This window comes from Anastrepha ludens, chromosome 5, assembly GCF_028408465.1.
Source record: "Anastrepha ludens isolate Willacy chromosome 5, idAnaLude1.1, whole genome shotgun sequence".
NCBI lineage: Eukaryota > Metazoa > Arthropoda > Insecta > Diptera > Tephritidae > Anastrepha > Anastrepha ludens.
In genome coordinates, this window is record NC_071501.1 from 69,238,066 (window position 1) to 69,261,746 (window position 23,681).

Here is a 23,681-nt window from a genome sequence, read left to right on the forward strand (position 1 = left end):
TCACACCATACGTCCGACAGGACCTTGTGTGAAATGAAGCAGGGATAGCAGTTGGGGAGCTATGCTGTCCATTCATCACAATGTGGCCAATCTGTGAACGCCTCGGTTGATCTGGATATAGCCAGGTAACTTTATGGATGTCTTGGTGCTAGAATCTGGTGCTATTTACTATAAAGTGAATCAGCCTCCTACCGTTGTTGGTAGTTTCATCCTATAGGCTGAATTTTTCGACTGCTGAGCCAACAACATCATCCTTGTACACCCGGACTTTACTGTCACCAAGCACGATTTTGATATCGTGAATCAAAAAACAAAATTGATGTGTTGTCATATTTTTAACATCCTGCATTCTGCAGGAAGCCTGCATTCCGACTTTCGCCAATAAAAATCTTCATATTTCTGGTTTTGTAAGATTAATAATTATAAAAAACAAAAAATTTCCAGGGATACTCCTGAAATATGCGGAGAAGTACTGTACTGAATTTCAAAACGATAGATATAGTAGATTTGCGAAAATGGCCTACACAGGCTTCCAAAATAAGAAGTTTGAGAAAAAACTTTGAGGTGGAGCGGATATAGAAACCAGGCATGGAGCAACGGACGCTCAAATACCTGTAACCCCGTACATTTTGCTCCGGTCGACTTGAAACGTTTAGTGCTATGAGAAAATTTGCGTTAATTTGAAAAACTATGAAAGGAAGAAAAAAAAGTTTAAGTACCTTACTCTGCTTAAGGGGGGAAGCTGGTCTAGAATTTTGAAAAAATCGAAAATTTTTTTTTTGTCTTAAAAGGTGCTTTAGGGTCTTAGAAATAATATACCAAATGAGGGATGCCAGCAAAAATGTCTAAATGCCCAAATTTTTCATTCGACGGCAGTGCCTCGCAGGTATGCCCCGAACGCTATTTACAACTTTAAACGCGTTTTTCTCGAAATCACTTTTTTAAACTGGCCGAAGACATAACTCGAACAAATCTTTACCGATTCTTACGAAATTTTGACAATACATTCGAAATACCTTTCTCCGGAGACGTACGTAGGATTTTTTATTTATATTACATAGCTTTTTTTTAATCAACAATTTTATGTCGTTCTTTATAGTGAAAATTGTAACTTTTTGTTCAAACGTGCACCATTTCGCGAAAAAACAAAATATCGAAAAAATCCTACGTACGTCTCTTTCTGTTGTTATATAGAAACTAAAAAAATTTTATTTTTTGATCCAGGACAAAAATTAAGGAGTTTACGTCTTCGGCAATGGACCCACTAGAAAAAAAGGCGCCTTAGGAGAACTGCTGGACAGCGGCCATTTTGAAATTAATTCAGACGAAAAATTTTGTATTTGTACCATAAAAGCTATATTATTAAACCTATTTCACAGATTTTCGATTGATTCCTTTGTTGAGTCAAAATAAATTCATAAAATATGCCCATTTTTTGCGCTCTAGACCAGCTTCCCCCCTTAATGACTAGGTATTGCCAAAAAGTGATCACATCACTCTCATAGAAGTTATAATTTCAACAATTCTCTGTAGAGTTGAATTTCTCGTTTTTCAATTTAGACCCAAAACCACGGTAAATGCCAAATTAGATTTAATAGAATTTTTCAATGCCAAACATATGTCAGAATAGAGCTCCAATTAAATTTTATCTTTTAGTTGGTAGTAATTTTTTCAGAATTTCCAAACGTAGCTTATTCGTGAATTTTAAAATCGAAAAGTTATAAAAAATATTTATGAAGGAATCGAAGCGCTCGTTATAGTATAGCACAAAATTAATTCTTCCATCAGAAGATTTATACTTTTTCCAAGTGGTGTCGCACGTCGATCACGTTTAGCGATTGTGAACTAGCTGCAGAATAAAAACAAACAAGCAACAGAGTGCGTAAAGGTCAAAATAAAGATTTTCATTACCCAAGATAAAATTTTTTTATTTCGAAAAAAGTTGTTGAAAAAACACAAAATTAAAAAACAAATTAAAAATTAAATTAAAAAAACTTTTTTTGTCGAGTGCTTCATATGCCTGCCATCCACCCACAGTCTGCTCATTACTTCAGCGCCTTGTGGTTACTTAGACGTCCTCTTATGCATGTATTATATGCATAAATGCATATGTATGTGCGACTGCAGCAGCGTATAAATGCCCGGTATCTTTGCACATCTAAGTGTGAGGAAGATACAAAGTATTAAAGTTTTCTTCCGCTTGCAAGGAGGAAATTAGATGCAACATAGCAGGGAGCACGGGATTCACACTTGAAAGCCACTCAACTATTTTGCTGTGAGGTTGCATAAAATATTACACTATTTCAAGCTAGAAACGTATGCGCACATATTCACATACACATAAACTTAAATTTATAAATAAACATACACAAATTTCTCATTTCACTGAATATCAACGAACCGTTTGCACTGAATCAGATTATTGGAAGTACACCCGGGCGTATACGCGTTGTCTATCCTTGTGCTTGTTTAGCGTAGAGGAATGCCACTAAAAGCCAATTGTGTAGCATACGAACGCAACGAAGTAGTTGACAACAACATTTACTGTTTTACTGTGGGGGAAAGCTATAACGCTAACAACAATTATAATAACTGCTTTTGTTCCGAATTTAGTAGACTATGATGCGCAATTTTTCGCACCAATTTCAAGCTTGTTTACTACTACTTTTCCTACTTGCGCATATTTTTCACAGTAATGCCCAAGCTTTTATTGATATTTACGCACACATTTGTGCGCACTCGCTTCCATCAGCCATACCTTTTGCCATAAATACACTTGTGCTCACCTAATTAAGCCACTTTATCGATTCACAGTATTCACAGTTTATTTTTCAAGCTAAATTTTTTTCTTAAATTTTTTTTAAAGTATTATTATTATTACTAGACTATATTTTAAATATTTTAGCACACTCTGGGGCCTATTGTTCCATAATTTCTATTAATACAATACCAACAAGCTGGTGCAGCTTTTTTTCTCCCTAGTGGAGGACATTCACAATGAATTTGTTCTGAATTTTCAGAGTCCATTCATCATAGAATTGACAAATGATGATCAATTTTGATAGACCAATTTTGTTTAAGTGATACCTCAGGCTAAAGTGACCTGCAAAGTAACCAAATAATAGTCTGAAGTCCAATCTGTTGAGTGCAAGGAGCTTATCAGAAATTCCTCTGTCGGGCGTTCGGAATTGTCTCTCTTGTGGCTAATCCCACTTTCTGAGAAATTTGTTAATGTAGCCTTTTCTAAGTCAACAGAAAGGCTCAGAACTAAGCAAAGGTATGTTTGCCGCCTTTTTAGCCACCAAATTTTAGTATAATAAAGTGTAAGGCTGAGGTCGCTCAAAAATTGCATTGTATATTCTTCGGAATATATGCCTTATTTGAAAGTAAAGTCCCAAGATTTTACGCAAATTTTTTTCCAAAAATCGGCTTGATTTATGAGCGACGTCAAACTTAAGGTTGACAACAAAATTGAAAGGGCTATAAAACTGCATGCCTACAAGTCTTTTGGGAGTTCTGGTTATTATGATTATTATTTAGCAGTGCGACGTTCATGATTTCAGAATATTTTTCTGAACTAAGCTTCCTCAATAAATTTTAGTATTTGTCTTATTTTATCGAGTTTTATTTCATCATCTGTGACCAGGTCCATGAAAAGGTACCTTACGTGTCAGAAAATCAGTTTTCACTTTTTTGTTGATTCGAATAGTATGTGAAAGGCTCTTTAAAATGGTGAAAACCAGAAAGTCATAATTTGTTTAAAAGTTTGTTAAAAGTAAAAAAAAGAAAAGTACAAATACGAAAAAGACTGAAAAGATAATAGGTCTATTTATAAGTTCGTGCGGTTTTACAACAGATGGCGTAACTTGATTATTATTCCATCGATCCACATTTCCAAACATTCATTGGAGAGCTACTGTCGTAAGGCACAAACGTCAGTATAAGTTTTTTATTTGAAGCGTAAACAACAATATTTTTACCACACTTGAAAATGTCGAATTTCGTGCCAAATAATGTGTTTTTGCGGGGAATTCTTCTTCATTATTTTAATATGAAGAAAAAAGCAGCCGAAAGTCATCGTATCTTGGTGGAAGTTTATGGTGAGCATGCTCTATCTGAGCGAACGTGCCAGAAGTGGTTTGCACGCTTTAAAAGTGGTGATTTTGGCTTGGAAGACGAAGAACGCGAGGGTGCGCCGCCAAAGTTCATGGATACCGAATTGGAGGAATTGCTCGATCAAGATCCGGCTCAAACGCAAGAAGAGGTTGCAAAAACTTTGGGAGTTGATCAATCAACCATTTCCAAACGTTTAAAAGCCATGGGAATGATCCGAAAGGTAGGCCATTGGGTGCCGTATGAATTGAAGCCAAGAGACGTTGAACGCCGTTTTATGGCATGCGAACAACTGCTTCAACGGCACAAAAGAAAGGGTTTTTTGCATCGAATTGTGACTGGCGATGAAAAGTGGGTCCATTACGACAATCCAAAACGTCGGGCAACGTATGGATACCCTGGCCATGCTTCAACATCGACGTCGGCGCAGAATATTCATGGCCTGAAGGTTATGCTGTGTATCTGGTGGGACCAGCTGGGTGTTGTGTATTATGAGCTACTGAAACCGGATGAAACGATTACGGGGGATGTCTACCGACGACAATTGATGCGTTTGAGCCGAGCACTGCGAGAAAAACGGCCGCAATACGCCGATAGACACGACAAAGTTATTTTGCAACATGACAATGCTCGGCCAGATGTTTCACAAGTGGTCAAAACATACTTAGAAACGCTCAAATGGGATGTCCTACCCCACCCGCCGTATAGTCCAGACCTTGCGCCATCCGATTACTATCTCTTCCGATCGATGCAACATGGCCTGGCTGACCAGCACTTCCGTAATTACGATGAAGTCAAAAAATGGATCGATTCGTGGATTGCGGCAAAACCGACCGAATTTTTCACAAAGGGAATCCGTGAATTGCCAGAAAGATGGGAAAAAGTAGTAGTAAGCGATGGACAATATTTTGAATATTAAATTTGTAACCATTTTACGTCAATAAAGTTTCAAATTTCGAAAAAAAACCGCACGAACTTATTCATAGTCCTATTAAACTTTAACTGCTGTTTTCTCGAAAACTTCTTTTCGCATGTAAGGTACCTTTTCGTAGACCAGGTCACATCTGTTAAAAAATACTTAGCCAGGTGTTTGTGTCCTCCCTACAGAGTCTGCAAGCTCCATTGGAGTACGAAAATTAAAAAAATTTTAATTAAATTATTTTTATTTCATTCAATACAATCCTTAAATCGATTTAGGTTCAAGCTATCTATCATTAATTTTGATTGCGATAAACCTGGTAAATTGCCTCAGTATGATCTTCTTTGTCTTTACTCTACTTTCTGAATAAGAGAAGAGAAGTTACCCTTTATTAGGAAAAATTATGCTGGGACTGTAAACAGGGAGGCTGCCCTTTTCCTGACTAATTTATCTACTACCTAGTTCTCAGTAATTTCTATGTACCCAGGAATTCATGGGATGCGTACCTGTTGTGCACTGTTCTGGCCTAAGATATTCAGCTTATCAAGACATTCCAGCACCAGTTTTGAAGTAAGCAGGGAAAAAGTTGAGGGCCTTAATTACTACTTGGCTTAATTGCTAATTGCATTCAAGGCTAAAGTGAGCTCAGATGTGGACTTCTACTTAAAATTTATTTGTATTCCTGCCTAGCGCTGCCGAGTTATTTTTCTGGTTCGGCGACACCTTCTTCTGCACTATCCAAGGTGAGGAGTCCGTAAGTGTACGTTTTTGTTTGTTCTTAGTGAAAAGTAGAACACTTCCATGGCTATATTTTGAAATTTGTTAACTTTTTGTGAATTTTGTAAAAATTTGGAAGTTTGGTTCATACGGTTTTTGTAATACAAAGAACTATTCTTTTATAAAAAGTTTACAAGATTTGGAACATTGGCTTTTATGTTTTAGTTTCAGTTGAGGTTGAGTTAGGTTGAGTGCTTTGGAAGTAAATTTTTATAGAAAATCTGCAAAAAATATATTAAAATATACTGTGACCGTATAAAGTGACTTAATTATGTGAGCACAAGTGTTTATAAATTGGCATACACATCATTTACTAGCTTTTGCCCTATAAATGGAGCGACCTTTAGTTTTATAACCCCCTCTAACAGCGTGTACATAGTTTTTATAAGCACCTTTTCCGGGATGTAAGGCACCTGAAAGTTAGCCATTATCTACGAAGGAGCGACCGCTTTTAGGTAACACTCCTTCTATCCTTGGATATTTCATGCCTACAGTTAGAATCGAACTGTGAACATGCGACATAAAAACTCACTTTTCTATGGTATGGAAAGTGACATGGCGGGTGAAGTAGTACTGCTACTACAGGGGCGGCTCTCTCATCAAAGGACCCAAGCAGTGAGTGGTAACAAGCAGATCGGTACTTTGACGGTAGGCAGTTTAGTTCGGGTTCAAGTCCCACTCAGACGGGGTCTGGATTTCGATGCTTCCTCCTTGTAAAAAAAAAACGACGATCATCTTACCAGACATGGTTACTTAGTTGGCGAGGGCAGAACATGAATTCACTTCTAGAAATACTTCTAATATTTGTTTGGCAGATTGCAAGCCTGCCGCTTTTGACTATTTTCTGTACAAGGTGGCCCGCTGGGCAAGGTTTTGTACGCACATCCTCTTTTCATCTAATGATTTCTTGCAGTCCTTGCTAAGAAATAGAACCCTCCTATAACCCCTTCAGAAGTAGAAAATCCTGCTAAAATTTAATAGCTTTTCAATTCGCGATTAGAAAGTCACTGAAAGGCAACATGCTCGAATGCCCTTAATGAGAAGGTTTAATCGCAGAGCTTTATTTGACAAGCTCTTTTACAATTTCCAGCTGGGTATATCTTTTTTTGTAAACTGTTTATATATATACATACATATCTTATTTCCTTTAGCTACCCACTCACATTACGACTCAACTATTTGCGCTTCACTTCTTTTTTTGGCCATCACTTGAACTTTAATTCTCTTTTTATAGTGTATTCCACTCATTTCATTCTTTTTTTTTTCTTTTACTTTCGGATTTTTCACAGGTCGTGTGCACATCCTTGAGGATCGTAGCCTTAAACTGGATGACGTTACGCTGGAAGATATGGGAGAGTACAGTTGTGAAGCGGATAATGCGGTCGGTTCAATTACAGCCACGGGCACATTAACCGTACACGGTGAGTTAATTGCTATGAATGCTGTTAGTGCGTGGCTGTGTGCGTGTGTGACGAAATTTCTGACAATGGCACACAGATGCGTGGGCAACACATCTACTGAAGCTTGATTTAAGCACATGTACATGAGTATACATATAAACTTTAACATATGTGCATATGTATGTGTAAGCATAAAAGTTTTATGGCTCATTTGAAGTGTATTTCGGATAGTGCGGCGAGAAGGTGTGCAGCGTCAAGTGTTTGCTTGATGGAAGTTTACATAAAGGGTGCCGAAGATGTGACCGCAGATTTAGTTGTCCAAGTTGAAGTTGTAGTGGTGCTTAGTGCTGTTAAAGTTATAATGAGATTTGTTGTTAAAAATAGATAGTCGACAAATAAAATACGACGTGGATTCGCAAAATCGCGCGTATCATAAAATTTTAAGGTTAACAGAAAACTATTATTCAGAAGAATTAACTAACTTTTTAACTGTCTTAACTAGAAGCTCGAATATGATTTGCAATTCTATAACAAAATACCAGCAATTTGAGCTCACTCCATATATATTTTTAATTATAAATATCATGAGATTAAGGCCTTAACAAGTCGGCTTTGGCACAAATTACAGCGCTTGTGTTCATATTTTTTCTACAGATGGATGGAGCGATACAATTCAAAAAGGGATATGTGAAACTAGCTGTGGAAGAAAATATTTTGTTCATATCACCTTAGTATTTTTTTTTTTTGTTTGTTGTTCATTCCGCTAGGGAGCATAGGGCCTCGACAAGATTTTCATCGTACATAGTTCTGGGCTTTTGCTTTTTCGCCGTCCCATTTGATGTCGGCATCTGCAAGCAACATCGACCGTCTCCAGTAAAGAGCCATTCTTGTGATGCTATCTGGTGTTTCTTAAGCGTGTGACTAAACCATTGTCACTTTATGCAGTTAATTTGCCATAGGATAACTCATCCTCAATCGTCGATCTCCACAGCGCGTCGTTGCTGTTGGTGCTGGGCCAGAATACAGACGATGCGAAGGCATATACTGACCTCTTAGTAATGATGCTAGAGGCCAGCCATATTTAACTTCCGCAGAACGATACCGACTTCATACATGAGATGAATATTCGCAGTTCAGAGCGCCTGGAATTTGCGAACTCGCCCATACTGTATGCATTCGCCCGCTGTTTTTAGTCTGCAGTTGACATTTCCATCTCCTGCGCCGTCTTCAGTGATAATGCAGCCGAAGTAGCAGAAGCCTTCGACAAGTTCCATCGGGCGCCCGTCAACCGTTAGTATAGTCCATCAAAAAACAAACAACAAATTTTACCAATCGCGAAAATTCACAAAAAAAATTGCCATTCCATGATAAATATAATGTAAGGATGTCTTAGGATCGCTTGTGTACTCTTCTCTTCACAATACCTCAGATCCAGTTTTATCAATAAACCTAAGACGCCGTACTAGGCTGAGATGTGTACCTCTTCTTCTCGCTATGACATCGCATTTGAGAAGTAAGTGGTGTTTTTGGAAACTGGTCAGATAACCGCTGGAGTCGATGAATCATGTCTCGCGCCTATGCAGATAGTTGTGCATCGTGAGAATGACATTAGTGTTCAAATAGTGCCTTTGAGATGCATATATTTCTTCTGATTGTGCCATTGCAGTAAGGACATTGCTAAGTGTAGTCCCACAGTACGGTGACAGCTTATGTTCCTTAGCCTTAACTTTTTACCTCTGAACTACATCTTGTTGTTAGGGTTCCATGACCATGACCATAACGCTACCTCGTTACGTATGGCCTTTTACTCCGGAACTTATATGAGCCGAATGTAATTCCGCGAACCTTATACCTCTATTCTATCTCTATATGCATTCAAGACAAGAGCGTTTTTATTGAATAAGCTTGCTGATATTTACCACTTCAGAAGCCATTTGAGATATACAGAAATTTGACTGACAAATGAGACGGTAATCAGGAAGCGCCTCCATCTGCATACTTATAGGCGAGGAAGAAATTTAACCACATGTTTTCTAAGTTCTATGATACTTACTCTACATTAACTGAAGCACCCTGTAACACATTGGTGCCCACACGAATTGCCACATAAAAATTAATTACCTGACCGCACATCAAGAACATTTCAAAAACAGTGGAAGACAAAGGAAATAAAAAGGGAAGGGAAAACAGAAATTCCCAATGCAGACATGGTTGTGTATTGCCCCGCAATAACATTTACTAGCTTTAACAACTTATTTGCTTTCGTGCACCCTCTCGAAAAATAAATACACACTCTAACTTATTTCTTACCCTCTCCCCAAATAGCACCACCAAAGTTCATCATACGCCCCAAAAATCAACTCGTCGAAATCGGTGATGAAGTGCTCTTCGAATGTCAAGCCAGCGGCTATCCAAAACCCACACTCTATTGGTCGGTCGAAGGTAATAGCTCGTTGCTCTTTCCTGGCTACAAGGATGGACGCATTGAGGTGACGTTAACGCCTGAAAGCCGTTCCGTGCTTTCGATATTGCGTTTTGCGCGTGAAGACTCGGGTAAAGTGGTCGTTTGTAATGCATTAAATGCGGTTGGCAGCGTCAGCAGTCGTACCGTTGTTACCGTGGACACACAATTTGAGCTGCCACCGCCAATTATTGAGTTGGGTCCTGTCAATCAGACACTGCCAGTTAAATCGATCGTAACGCTACCATGTCGCACTAGCGGCACACCAACACCGCAAGTCTCTTGGTACTTGGATGGCATACCAATCGATGTGAACGAGCACGAGCGGCGAAATCTCTCCGAAACGGGTACACTCACCATAGCGGATTTGCAACGGAATGAGGATGAGGGCTTGTACACTTGTGTGGCCAGTAATCGGAATGGTAAATCCTCGTGGAGTGGCTACCTGCGCTTGGATACTCCAACTAATCCGAATATCAAATTTTATCGCGCACCCGAGCTTTCTACGCATCCGGGACCGCCGGGCAAACCGCAGGTAGCAGAAAAGACCGAAGGTACAGTGACGTTGACGTGGACGCGCAGTAATAAGGTCGGCGCATCCAGCTTGGTGGGCTACATCGTTGAAATGTTCGGTAAGAACGAGACGGACGGTTGGGTGGCTGTTGGAGCGCGCATACAAAATACGACCTTCATGCAAGTGGGCCTCGTGCCGGGTGTGAATTACTTTTTTGTGATACGTGCCGAAAATTCGCACGGCTTATCGCTGCCTAGTCCGATGTCGGAGCCGATCAATGTTGGCATGGTAAGTTTGAGCAATAAAGTTGCTGCATTGAATGAGAAAGGCTAATTGTTTGGTGATTTCTTTCTTTGCATTTTTTTATAGCGTTTCTTTAACAGCGGCTTGGATTTGAGTGAGGCGCGCGCTAGCTTATTGTCTGGCGACGTGGTGGAACTAATTAACGCGAGCATCGTAGACTCGACAAGCATGAAATTGACGTGGCAGGTTAGTAGTAACAATTCTTATATCTCTTATATTTCTTATCCGCCTCGGCTATAATGGCTCGGTGTCAATGTCATTGTAGCGCCGAGGCGTGACAAAGCAATCGAGTGTCGCAAAGTTGTCGAATGCCCTGCGAAAACAGAACTAATTTGTGTGGCACCTGCCTGCAGGCAGCAGACAGAGGGCTGGTGCAGCATTTCCAATTACACAATTTTTTCCTACTTCACTTTTCTTTCGTGCGCTTATGCCGTAATTCTTTTTCGCTTTTATCTTTCATCTTCACAGATAATCAACGGCAAATACGTGGAAGGCTTTTACATCTACGCGCGTCAATTGCCAAATCCACCAACCACCACAGCCACCAGCAGCGCGATTGCAAATCCATTGCTGGAATCACGTAGCGGCAGCTCGTCGTCGTTGTCAGCAGCTGACGCTGCGACGGCCGCATTTATTTCTGTGAAACCAAATATTGCCGCTGCCAGACGTGATGCGGTCGCCAATAATGCTGCCACCTTCACCACCGACTTTGGTGCCGCAACATCAAGCAGCACCACATATCGCATGCTAACGATCCTGAACGGCGGTGGCGCCTCATCCTGCACACTAACTGGCCTACTGCAATATACGCTCTATGAATTTTTTATTGTACCCTTTTATAAGTCCGTCGAGGGAAGACCGTCGAACTCACGTATTGCGCGCACTTTGGAGGATGGTGAGTACACAAAAAATGTATATTTTGACCAAAATAAAAAACAAGAACAAAAAAAAAATATATATATATAATATAAGTTACTCAGGCCAATCGTAAGCCTCGGTGCAAAGTAAATCCAAAGTCTTAGTGTACACATTGGCGGTCATATGGTTTGGCAGGCGCCCTCAACGCTGCACTACAACTGCTTCATGGCTATTTTGAATCTGCTATGTATCTACGCATATGAGCAAAAATTTCACTAACAACTTTATTAATTTAATTGGAAAAAATGATATTGTTTGTTTTTCAAGAAGCGTTTAGATAGATAGATTAGATATGTGCTCTGGCCTTATCATTTTTTTAAATGCTGATAAAAATAATAGCAATAGCAAGGATGAACGTGAGATGAATATGGGAAATATGAGCATGAATACCACAAGCCTTTAATGTACACAAAGGTTAAAACATCTTATACTCCTTTTACCTTCAAAAAATTGTTTACTCTTTACTCCAAATTGCGGTTGCCTTTGCTTGCCAAAAGTAGTGTTGGCATACCCATTTACTGCGTTCAGCCTAGCCCAAGCAGTAAGAACTGCATTTACTCTTCTTTTAAAAGGTAGGAGGATGGTAAATGCTCTGATCCGAACAGCGTTAATTAGTTCAAAACCCATCCATCAAGAAGCCCTGGAAATTCGGACAGCACAATTCCGTGATCATATTGAGATGGGATAAAAACCAGACGCACTTTTAATATGCTATGGCTAGATTTCCATACTCTTCTTTGATGTTGCAAACCATACCTCTTACCGGCTATGAGTTCGCTTATTTTCAAAAATTAACAGCCATACCAAATTAGACTTTATTCAAATGTGAGCGGCTATATAAGGTTCGATCCGGACCGAAGTTGGCACATCCTTACTTATTAGACTGTATAATGTACGTACCGCACGTCTGTTTCTTGATTAGCGATTATCGCGATAACCGCTTAAGCGATTTTGGCCGATATGAAAAAAAACACACCACTCGTTTCTTTCTCTTGCTAACCTGCGTCGGTTGGACACATCCGGTGAAGCCAAGTTCTTCTCCACCTGATGTTTCCTTCACAGAGGAGGCCTTCCTCTTCCTCTGCTGGCACCAGCTGCTACCACATCGAATATTTTCAGAGCATCCATTCGTTTCACATGACCCAGCCAACCGAGCCGCTGGTCGTTATTCGTTGCACTATGCCTATTCGTCGAAAGGCTCATTGTTCCATCGCCTACGATACTCACCATCCCCAACATCCAAAAGCTCAAAAATCTTCCGCAGAATCTTTCCCTCAAACACTCAAATGGACGCTTCATCGGATATTGCCATTGTCCAAGCTTCAGGTAGTGCGCACTACTACACTTGCTTATCTCTTTAAAATTGCCAACATAATTTTAAGACATACAGGCAGGTTCTGAAAATCGCGCGATTTCAATTCGGATCCGAAATGACAATTCGTACGATTTTGTTTTGGGTGTACTGTAATTCGTCCGATTTCATTTAAATTCGAATTTAAGTTCGAAACAGAAAGCGTATTAGAAAACAATCCAATTGATGAGGAAATTGCTGAAAATGAGGAAAACTGTAGTTTATACAGTGTTGGCAGAAATATAAGAGACTCTATTGCTAGAAATTTTATATTATGAAACATAAAATGTATTCATATTAAAAGTAAATATATACATAACAGTTCAATAAGATTCTTTTATATTTATTTTTTAGTCTCTATCTCAAGCATTTTAATTTTAATTTCAACTGTTTCATGTTGCAACTGCTCCATTTTGAGGTAGTGTCTTTGCTTTTGCTCTATACTTTGAGTCTTCAAACGATTTTGCTCTGCCAGCAATTCAATGCTGAATGTATTACTTACTTTGCTGCTTGTTAGCCTTTCGACCTCGTTCCTTTATACATGATTTTCGTACACTTTTGCTACCAGAGGCCCTCAGAAACAGCCAAGCAACAGTTTCTTCTTAGGTTGGTTGCCACTCGAATGTGCTTAAATTAATATTGAAAACGAAGTTTGCCAATAAATATCGATTTTGTGTACAATTGCAATTATTTTTTCTGCTAAAAATTAAAGCATAAAATTCCAGCAACAAGCTTCCGCTGTCTTTGTGTGCCCATTTGGCTCTCAGCCAGACTTTTGTAGCTGCATTTGCATGAGTATATTGATGACACCAGTGCACTAGTTTCCTTTATTCTATGCAAATGACAGCAATAACGTTAAATTCTTGTGCTGCATTGATGTTTCGGGACATTAAGCCATGCATGCACACCGCCACATGCATATGTATGCAATAGGAACGTACATCAGGGCGGGCTAAATTTACGTTACTAGCAGATTCAGATTCTACATAAAATTGCAAGAAAATATTTCAGCAGAACTGCTCTAAAGTCAACCACTTGACCACAACAAGTCTATTTCATACAAAATTTTTAAATAAGTTATTTTTAATTAGTACGAAATGATGCGTGTGATTCATAAAAACAGAGAGGTAGTTATGACCATTGAAAGTAGAAATAAAACACCTCCTTTTTTAAGTAAAAAGGATAAAAGGAAAAATAATTGTATGAAAGAGAATTAGAAGAAGTAAAAAAGGAAGAAAAAATTAGTTTTTCGAAAAAATACAATATTTTTTTTTTAATTTTTGGCAAGTTTCTGTTTATTTAACATATGTGACCTGGTCTATAAAAAGGTACCTTACGTGTCAAAAAATCATTTTTCCCTTTTTTTGTTGATTCGAATAGTGTGTGAAAGGCTCTTTAAAATGGTGAAAACCAGAAAGTCATAATTTGTTTAAAAGTTTGTTAAAAGTAAAGAAGAAAGAAAAGTACAAATACGAAAAGACTGAAAAGTTTAAACTTTAACTGCTGTTTTCTCGAAAACCTGTTTTCGCACTTAAGGTAGGTACCTTTTCGTAGACCAGGTCACATATAAAAAATTACATGTAATCACTCCTCTTTTTATTGTATTAAAAATTACAAATACTTTGCTTTGTTGCGGCTCTTGAAATCAAAAATAGATATTAGAAATAAATTCTTGGTATCAAAAAATTCCTAAGTACACGTTTGTGCAAGGCAATTGCATTATTAACACGGCAGTAAATATCAATCTAAATAAATGAAAATAAAATTGACTTTAGAGCTTTGCTCCAATGTAGGTACTATTTTTCTTTTAATTTTATCTAGAATCCGAATCTGTGAAGAACATTGTCGAAAAAAATTTATCCATATAAATTGACTCGCCCTAATGTACATACATATATATTTTTTGCACACTACAGGAATGTTCCCTAAACTAGTGCCAAAATATTGCGGAAGCTTACCTCAACATATAGCAACCAACCCATGCCCACTCCATTCACTACTCACACTTCATATGTGTTTTTACCTCATGCCATTCATTAACCTCACTGTCCTCTCATCCCTCTCATATCGCTTCTTCTTCTTACCATCAGCTGCAAATTGTAACCACCACCAATCTGATTACTGCCATCACTTTCATTCTTTCACTTGTACACTATCACCCTGGTGTGCTGCTTTGCCAATCTTTTGTTCCCTTCTATATAACAATAACCTAATTTCATAATGTAACATCGAAGCAAATAAATGATTGAAAAATTTATTCCAAAAAAAAGAAGGCGGTCGCACCAACTTTCACTGTGTAAAGGCGAACTCTTCGATTTCAATCGTTGGTTTGCGGCATCAGCTGTGCATTAAACGCTGAGTAGCGTCTTTAGCTGTAGGCCAATGTGGCACACATGTGAAAGGTTTCGATTCTCTTTTTTCCGCTTCAAACGCTGCCACTACTTCTGCGGGTAATCAATGGTTGGTAGTATTAAGGGTCGTTGGATAAATTTCGCAAAAAATGGATATTGTATTTTGTAATATTGGAAAGTAGAATACTCGTACCGAGCATTGATTGCATGAATGTTTGTAAATGTATTTACAGCTGTTCTTTTATTAGTGTGGATTGTAATGAGCATATGGGATCATAGTGACAAGTCATGCGTTAGCTGAAAAGCAGAACTCATGGAAGGGATTATGCTTTAAAAATATCTCATTGCGTTTTGGCAAATCGGAATGCACTATTTTGGACTAGTTTCTAATGAAAGGTACCTAAAGAAGATTTTAATCGAAGATGAAGTCAGCCCTAGTTATATAACTATGCATGCGATTGTGATCATTGATATTTTCTGATAATTTTTAATAATTAATACATTTCTGGCGGCCGCCGTAGCCGAATGGGTTGGTGCGTGACTACCATTCGGAATTCAAAGAGAGAACGCCGATTTGAATCTCGGTGAAACCCCAAAATTAAGAAAAACAGTTTTCTAATAGCGGTTGCCCCTCGGCAGGCAATGGCAAACCTCCGAGTGTATTTCCACCATGAAAAAGTTCCCATTCGAAACCGTCTGCCTGTCGAAATCGGCTTAAAACTGTAGATCCTTCCATTTATGGAAAAGCATCAGACGCACACCAGAAATAAAAGAGCAAGCTCGCTCAAATACTCAACAAAAGGTGTAAGCGCAAATTTTGTATACATTTATATATGTGAAACGGCTATAAAAAAAAAAAAATAATATCGATCAAATGACTGCCACGACTGGCTTTACAGTAGGCCATTCGATCAACCCAATTTTTAAGCACATTTTCGATTGTTTGGGCTCCGAATTCATGAATGTCAACTTCGATTTCGTGTTTTAAAGCATCAATCGTCTCTGGATGGTTCGCATAGCATTTGTCCTTAACGGCTCCCCACGAAAAATAGTCCAACGGGCTTAAATCATAGCTCTGAGGTGCTAATTGATATCGGAATTTCGACTGATTATTCGGTTTACAAAAACGGTAGCCAAAAGTTCGAGTGTAACTTTCTCAGTGTGACAAGTTGCACCGTCCTGTTGAAGCCAAATGTCGTCCATGTCATTCTCTTCCTCGTTGAGCATGTCACGGTAACGCTCGCCATTTACTGTAACCGCGGCTCCTCGCTCATTTTCGAAAACAAATGGCCCGATGATGCCGCCAGACCAAAAACCGCACCAAGCAGTGACTCGTTGTGGATGCATTTGCTTCTCTACAGTAACGTGTGGATTTTCTGAGCCCCAAATCCGACAATTTTGCTTATTGACGTAGCCACCGATGTGAAAATCAGAAAAGAAGAAGAAGACTCACCACTTTGGAAATAGGTTTTCAATATTTCCCAATTTTGTTCAAGCGTATAGCGTCCCATTTCGTAAATGTCAAATCTTTAAGTAAATTATGAACACAGGTGGTTCAAAAAGCAAACGCTATATGACCCACCCTGTATAAATCTATGCCAAAATTATCAGAAAAGTCTCTGAAGGTCAAGCGATATTTTTGTGTATCAAATTATTTACTGTATTGATTTATGAGTTGCACAATTGATGTTTTTGGCCGGTAGGAAACCACATTTAGTGCCTTAATCAAATACGAGCGGAACCATTTGCAAGCTGAAAAAATACCTTGTCAAATTACAGGAGTAGGATAGGCCACAGTAAAGTTAGTCAAGGCAAGCGCATTTCATAATTAAGGTAATTGAATGTGAATGTGATGTAATTGGTTACTTCAATTTGGAGAAATATATTTAATTTAAATAAGCGCTCATATCTGTCATATTGCTTTTTTCCGACGGCAAAGGGTCATATTTTAAATATCCACTCCAAAGTGTGGCAATAAACATTTCCGCGTTGTGGTTGAAGCTAAAAGCTGCTAGAAACGCCGAGGTTAGAGATTGCAACCAGGCATAGAGAAGAGCGCAGAAATGCACACGCAATACAAATACATAAGCATAAATTTCTCAGTATATGCAACTACACACATACATGTAATTGTATATCCGCTCACAGCGTAACACAGTTCTGTGCCACTTATTTACCGAATCGCACCACAAAGTAAAAATTTTAAATCAAACTCATTCCGTATTCATCACATTTCCACTTTGGAATTGCTTTCTTGCACTACAAAAACACATACTTCAAAGTTTGCACAAACGTACTCACACACACATTTGCACTCTTTACACCTCTCCCAGTAGCTGCATTTTCAGTCTATGAAAAAGAAGAAAAGCAACGAAGTGGTGGAATTGCAATTGCAATTGCGAAAAAGATAAACAACAATTATTTTATATTCAGAAACAAACACACAAACATGCGTGCATTCATATGTATGCACCCAAACAAACGAATACAAACAGATTCACGCTACATAGCATACATTCGGGCGTTTCTAGTATATACGGCAGTATAGGAACTCAGCAAGCGACATGCAAATAAGCGCCGAAAGTGTTGTTTCAGAATGTTGCATTGCATTGGTGAGGGTGTGGTGATGCGGTGCCTGAAGGCTGTAGAAGCTGAGGCGCGATTCGAGTTGAGCAAACAACCGCAAAAGTTCCAACATTTCGCTTTAAAGGCATTTTTATTTATTTGCATCAGCGTATTTGCTGAGGTATTTCCACAAGTAGGTACAGTGAACACTCAGCGGAGACTTACACCCGCCGCACTCTATTGGTATGAGTGAGTGTGTATGTGTATGTACATATGGATGATTGCCGGCGTGTGCATGTGGCTTTGTGTTGCAACTCAAATGTCAACTGCTGCTGTTTCGTGCGGCAATTTGTATGCAATTTGAAAAATGATGCAAAGGAAGAGCACAGGGCATCAAAGTAAACGACGTTTTGTGTACTGGAGGGGGTGACTTCAGTTGATAAAAAGAACAAAAACAAAAAATACATACGCGCCTACACACTCACACTGCCGACAGGACACTTTAGCCATGTTGCCATGTGTGACTTGCGTGAATCACGCAGAAATGCAACTCAGCCGCCTGATTTGGCATCTCTTGAGAGTGAATCCTGTGCACCCTCACCAACTCAAACTCACTTGCTTTTAGTTAAATACATGTTTGTATAAGTGTAAGCAGCCTCACAGCTTGACTATGCCAACTTCAGTCATTGTTGGGTAACCATGCGTCTACTCGCCCATTTCTTCTCACCTCTCTCTTGTCTACACTTGTCATAGGTGTATTTGTCTAAATAGAAATTGCTTTGCTTTACGTTGCCTAGCTATGGTGCTCACCTTAAATAATATTTTCTTCACAAATTCATGTATGCACATACATTTGTATGTATTGTAATGAATGCAAAAGTGCAAGTTGAGAATGAGGTGCAAAAAACACAAGAAGACAAAAATACAACAGAGAAAAGTGATAAAACGCCATGAAAGAAAAACTGGCTGGCTGGCAGCAGACAAAACAAAAGCTTAGTGAAATGAGTTAGAAATTGCAAGCGTTGCCACAAAATTCCAACACTCACTCAATTGGGGTTTGCTCAGACGGTTACCCATACTTGGTAGTTGGCACTAAGGGAATGCTTTGTTATAAACATATATGTATGTGCTTATTTAAATTTGTCTTGCTTAAATCACTACAGACTCCTATTCATATTCTTAATGTTGCACACAGCACACAGCGTTTTTCACTCTCATTCGAATAATCACTTTCTCAGTCCTTGATTTTTGCGCACTCACTCTAAAATATTCATAGGTATATAAATAGACAGTTGAAAATGAGTTTTAAAGTGTTATTCAGGACAGGCTTGTACATACATACATAAACATAAATGCATGTATGCACTTTAGCAATCAACTATTAGAAAAACAAATTTAGCAAGTTTGGTTGGGAGAATGTCATATTCCAAAAGATCGAGAAAAACGGTTTAATAATATTCATTTTATTATCTCGTCCTAAGCTAAAAGGAAGACAGATTTGCTTCCTATGAGTTGTTGTTAATATCTGACACTATGATTTTTTTAAAGAGCATACAAGAAAATTTGGTGACCATTTCAATAAACTTTTCCCGAAAAATGGCTTTTTTTGTATTTTTATATTCTTCCAGCAAACCAGCAACAATGTGAGTGAGATAATCGCATAGTGATAAGTTTAGACTATATACCTATGTAAACAAGTATATATGTGACCTGGTCTATGAAAAGGTACCTTACGTGCGAAAACAAGTTTTCGAGAAAACAGCAGTTAACCCATTACTGCATATCCTCGTTTGTCCTTATACTTATAATGAATTTCTGTGAAAATTTTGGGTTATGGAGATCACATAAATCGAGTAGTGAAACAAAAGTTACACATTTGTCTGTAGTTTGTTGTAAACAAGCCGTCCGATTTATCGAACGTTATGCATACCGGCACCTCAAGCTATCTCATGAGAAATAAAAAAACCGAATGCTTCTAGCAAAATTTATTTAAAATATTACTGAAAATGAAGAAATACAAGTAAATTAATTATATATAAAATATATTTAGGTATTGGGCTCTACATGATACTCCATGATACTCCATGAAACACTTAGGATGGAGGCCTACTTCACATTTTCGGCATTTGTATTTTGATTTCCCACCACACTTATTTGCACAACGGCGTTCGGAATTTATTGGAACAATCCAATGGTTGAGGCAATAAAACCGTGTAGTGGACAATGGTGTAGCTGGTTTTCGTCCTTGATGGGGGGGGTGTTCCGTGTGTCACAAGCAGAATTCGAGCCACATACCTCCTAAATGCATACAAGGACTCAAAGTCCTTATTACAGCCAAGTTTTTTCGCAAGTAACCATCCATGTACAATTGAAATATCAACGAAATAGGCAAAAATTGGCCCCCACCATTTCCTTATCTGCATCCTTGTACGCAAATTTGCAATCGCCTGATCGCATTTATCCACTCCACCCATATACTTATTATAGTTAGAAATTAAAGACGGTTGGGGGAGTGCTTTTTTTTTTTTGCTTTATTCACGTGTGACCACCGCGTGGCAGTTGTCATTGTCATGTTTTCGAAATTGGTTGCGACCGTAACTACATTGTTATCTGATCTTGATTAGATCCCCTATTTGTGTGAAAACGACGGAGTTCGCACTTAGTTCGCAATAACTTACGTCCTAAATGGTTCAAATTAGCATCGTGCTCTTCATCCGATTTATCACTGTCCTCATCTGTGGCTTGGCCTTCAAGTTCGATTGGTGGCTCTACGTAAATAGTATTTTCATTGTTAATATTTCCATCATCCCCCCTTTCAAAAGGCTCAATATTTCCCCTACAGTCAATCTGGAAAACGCAAAAAACCAAACCACTTAGAGCCTGCTATGCATAAGGTTCGATATATCGGACGCCACAACTAAATACTACAGTAAATGTTTGATAATGAAGCAAACTTCAAAATTTTTTATGTTTTGCTTACTAACACATTTATGCACTAATAACCACTTGTCACTAAAATTGTTTGCTAAAAATATACCAAGAAAATATAAAAAAATATTTTACCCTTTACGCGAAAAAGTCTGCTTGCAATCCGCCATACTGAAAAATTTAAAATAACGAGAACTCTTTGCGAGGGGTCGACAAATGAAGGGTTGCCATTGTTGAAGAAATAGTTTTCTTTCGATTACAACCATTAAGCCACCTCCACATCACACTTGCTTGATACAAATTTAATCTAACTCATGTCCGATATATCGAACGTTATGCTGTAATGGGTTAAAGTTTAAACTTCTAAAAACCCTTGTATCTTTTTTAAATATTAATATTTTTCAATCCGGTTTGGCTTATTTTCTTCAGCATAGATCACAGTATCAATAAAATCACAGAAGCAGTAAAAAACATTTTATTTATTTATAAATAAATAAGAAAAAGTTAATGCAAGTCGCAGAAATCGTTTTAAAAAATAAGTTAGCTTTTATATTTTCGTATTTGTACTTTTTTTTTTTTTACTTTTAACAAACTTTTAAACAAATTATGACTTTCTGGTTTTCACCATTTTAAAGAGCCTTTCACACACTATTCAATCAAAAAGTGAAAAATGATTTTTCCAAATAAAAAATTTATAAGAATATAATTAATTCTGTAACAAAAAACCACATACAAATTTTAAATACTCATCCAATTTTTATTAAAATGTAGCACTTTTTATTAAAATAGAACCTTTAGACAAAATTTTGGTATGCAGTTTTATTGCCTATTAAGTTCTAGCATAAAAAGTAGAAGTTGGAGGTAGCTCAAAATTTTCGCGCATTTTTGATAATTTTCTTCTTTGATGGTGTTGCGCATTCACTCCATATAACGAAAACAAGACATTTCTTAACGTGGAAAAAATTAGCAGACAGTCATGGCAGATTTTTGGTCATATGTATCTATGAGTATTTTGAGGTATTTGAAACTTCAGTATTGTACTACAATTCAATGGGCTATAAAACTTTATGTTCAACAATTTTTATAAAAATACTGAATAAAAAGTATGAAATTTTACGAAAAATTTGTTTAATTCACCTAAAGTTTGAAATTCGGGTTTATTCGGTTTTTGCAAAAAAACGCACTTTATTTCTATAAATAATTTTATTACAAACAAATAGACAATTAAAAAAAAAACCTGACTTGTGGTGCTCGTATAATTTTTTTCTTTACCTTAGGTTAGGTTAGGTTGAAGCGGTTGTCCATTGTAGGACACACTCAGACTCATGGCCCATAGGTGGCGCGTGGGGAACTAGCCCCTATCCCTCCTGAAACCAATGTGTGCTATTCAAAAATTTCGCAAGATCCTTAATTTCGGCAGAGCCGAGGTCTTCTAACTCGTTAAAGAAATGTCCGCCCAAAATGGCGAGTCTACGTCTGAATATAGCAGGACAGTGACACAGAAGGTGCGGGATCGTCTCTTCCTCTTCCTCGACTAGACAACTTCTGCAGAAGTCATATGTTTGCACACCCATTCTCTGGGCGTGCCTATCGATTAGGCAGTGCCCCGTAATAACTGAAATCAGTGTGTTAAGACTGTGCTTATCTCTTCTTAGTAGAAGATCTGTGCGTTTAGCATTGAGAGTCGGCCACATCTGTCGGGCTATTTTGCAAGTGGATTCGTTACGCCATCTTTCGTTCGTATCCTCGCGGATACGTAGTCTACATGTTTACAAGGGTATACCTATATGTACTCATCAGTCACTTTGGTACCGATTTTCGCTAGTTCATCGGCTCTGCAGTTCCCCTCAATGTCGCAATGGCCAGGAGGAACCCATGCTATAATTAGATGAAATGACTCAGCCATCTCGTTAAGAGATGCGCGGCATTTCATGGCTACTTTGGATGTTGTCGACTATTTTGTGAGAGATTTTATCGTCGCTTGGCTATCAGTGAAAATGTAGCTATCCCTTCCAGGTATCATATCGCACTGTACCAGTGTCACGGCTTTCATTATTGCCATCAGTTCAGCCTGAAAGACACTACAGTAGTCGGGAAGCCGAAAACTGAAGGAGATCTCCAAATGTTCGGAGCATACACCTCCGCCCACCCTGCCTTCTTTACCTTTGTATACGTAAATACTACTTATTACTAAAAATCCAGTTAAGTAAAGGATTGGATTCTAAGCATTCTTTCAATTTATTTAGATGGTGAAATTAAAATAGTATAAAATACTCGATTAAAACCAAATATGCGCCCTTTTGCTTGATAACTTTTATCCATTTTGAAAGTAACTTCATTAGTCCGCGTTGGAAAAAGTGCTCCTCCCAATTGATGAAAAACTTGACCAGCTTATATTCACAGGTCTCTCTTGCAGACAGTTCCATCAATAGAATTTTTAAAATGCTTTCGAAGCTGAGAGTTTCTTAGTGCCCGGACTGAACTTTATATGCAGACATACGGCAGATGCTATAGAATTTCCTACTTAAGCATTAGAGGCTTTCGGCGTATCGTTAAATATAAGTTGGGAGAAAAAGAAATCCATTATTGTCTCGGTAGATCGCTGTAGAGATCGATATCTGATAAAGTATCGATCAAATGATTTAAAATTTAGGCTCGTTGTCAAGTTGGCATTTCACACTAAAAGATTATTTTACTATTTTTTGTTTAATCCATTTAGTTGTAAGTTACAGGAGTTAAAGGTTTTTCTTCGACAAAGACGAAAATGCAAGACAGACCGCGGAAATTTTGAATGGTGTTTATAGTGCCGATACTGCAACAGTTAATTAGGTGCAATTTTGGTTTCGTCGATTCCGTTTAGGCATTTTTCGTGTTAAAGAAAATGTCGAGAGCGTGAATAAAATCAGAGAAGATAGTTGTGGAGCTAGTGGTTATGTTTACTTTTCAATTAATGATTAACTTATATTATAATAATATATATTAATTATTAATCATGGAAATTATTTATAAGGAGAACCACCGAAGTTTCACTTTCTTCGCTCTTTGGTAATAAAATAAAATACTTTATAAAAATAAAGCTTT

General features: G+C 38.1%; 1 protein-coding gene across 1 annotated transcript in view; it reads left to right on the forward strand.

Annotated features, from left to right (window-relative positions):
- Positions 1–23,681, forward strand: part of LOC128862722 (protein sax-3) — a 94,307-nt gene that overhangs the window by 28,449 nt on the left and 42,177 nt on the right. Inside the window, exons 5-8 of the mRNA XM_054101408.1 lie at positions 7,099–7,230; positions 9,535–10,472; positions 10,554–10,673; positions 10,956–11,382. Coding sequence (XP_053957383.1) covers positions 7,099–7,230; positions 9,535–10,472; positions 10,554–10,673; positions 10,956–11,382 — 1,617 coding nt within the window. The remainder of the gene's footprint in view (positions 1–7,098; positions 7,231–9,534; positions 10,473–10,553; positions 10,674–10,955; positions 11,383–23,681) is intronic.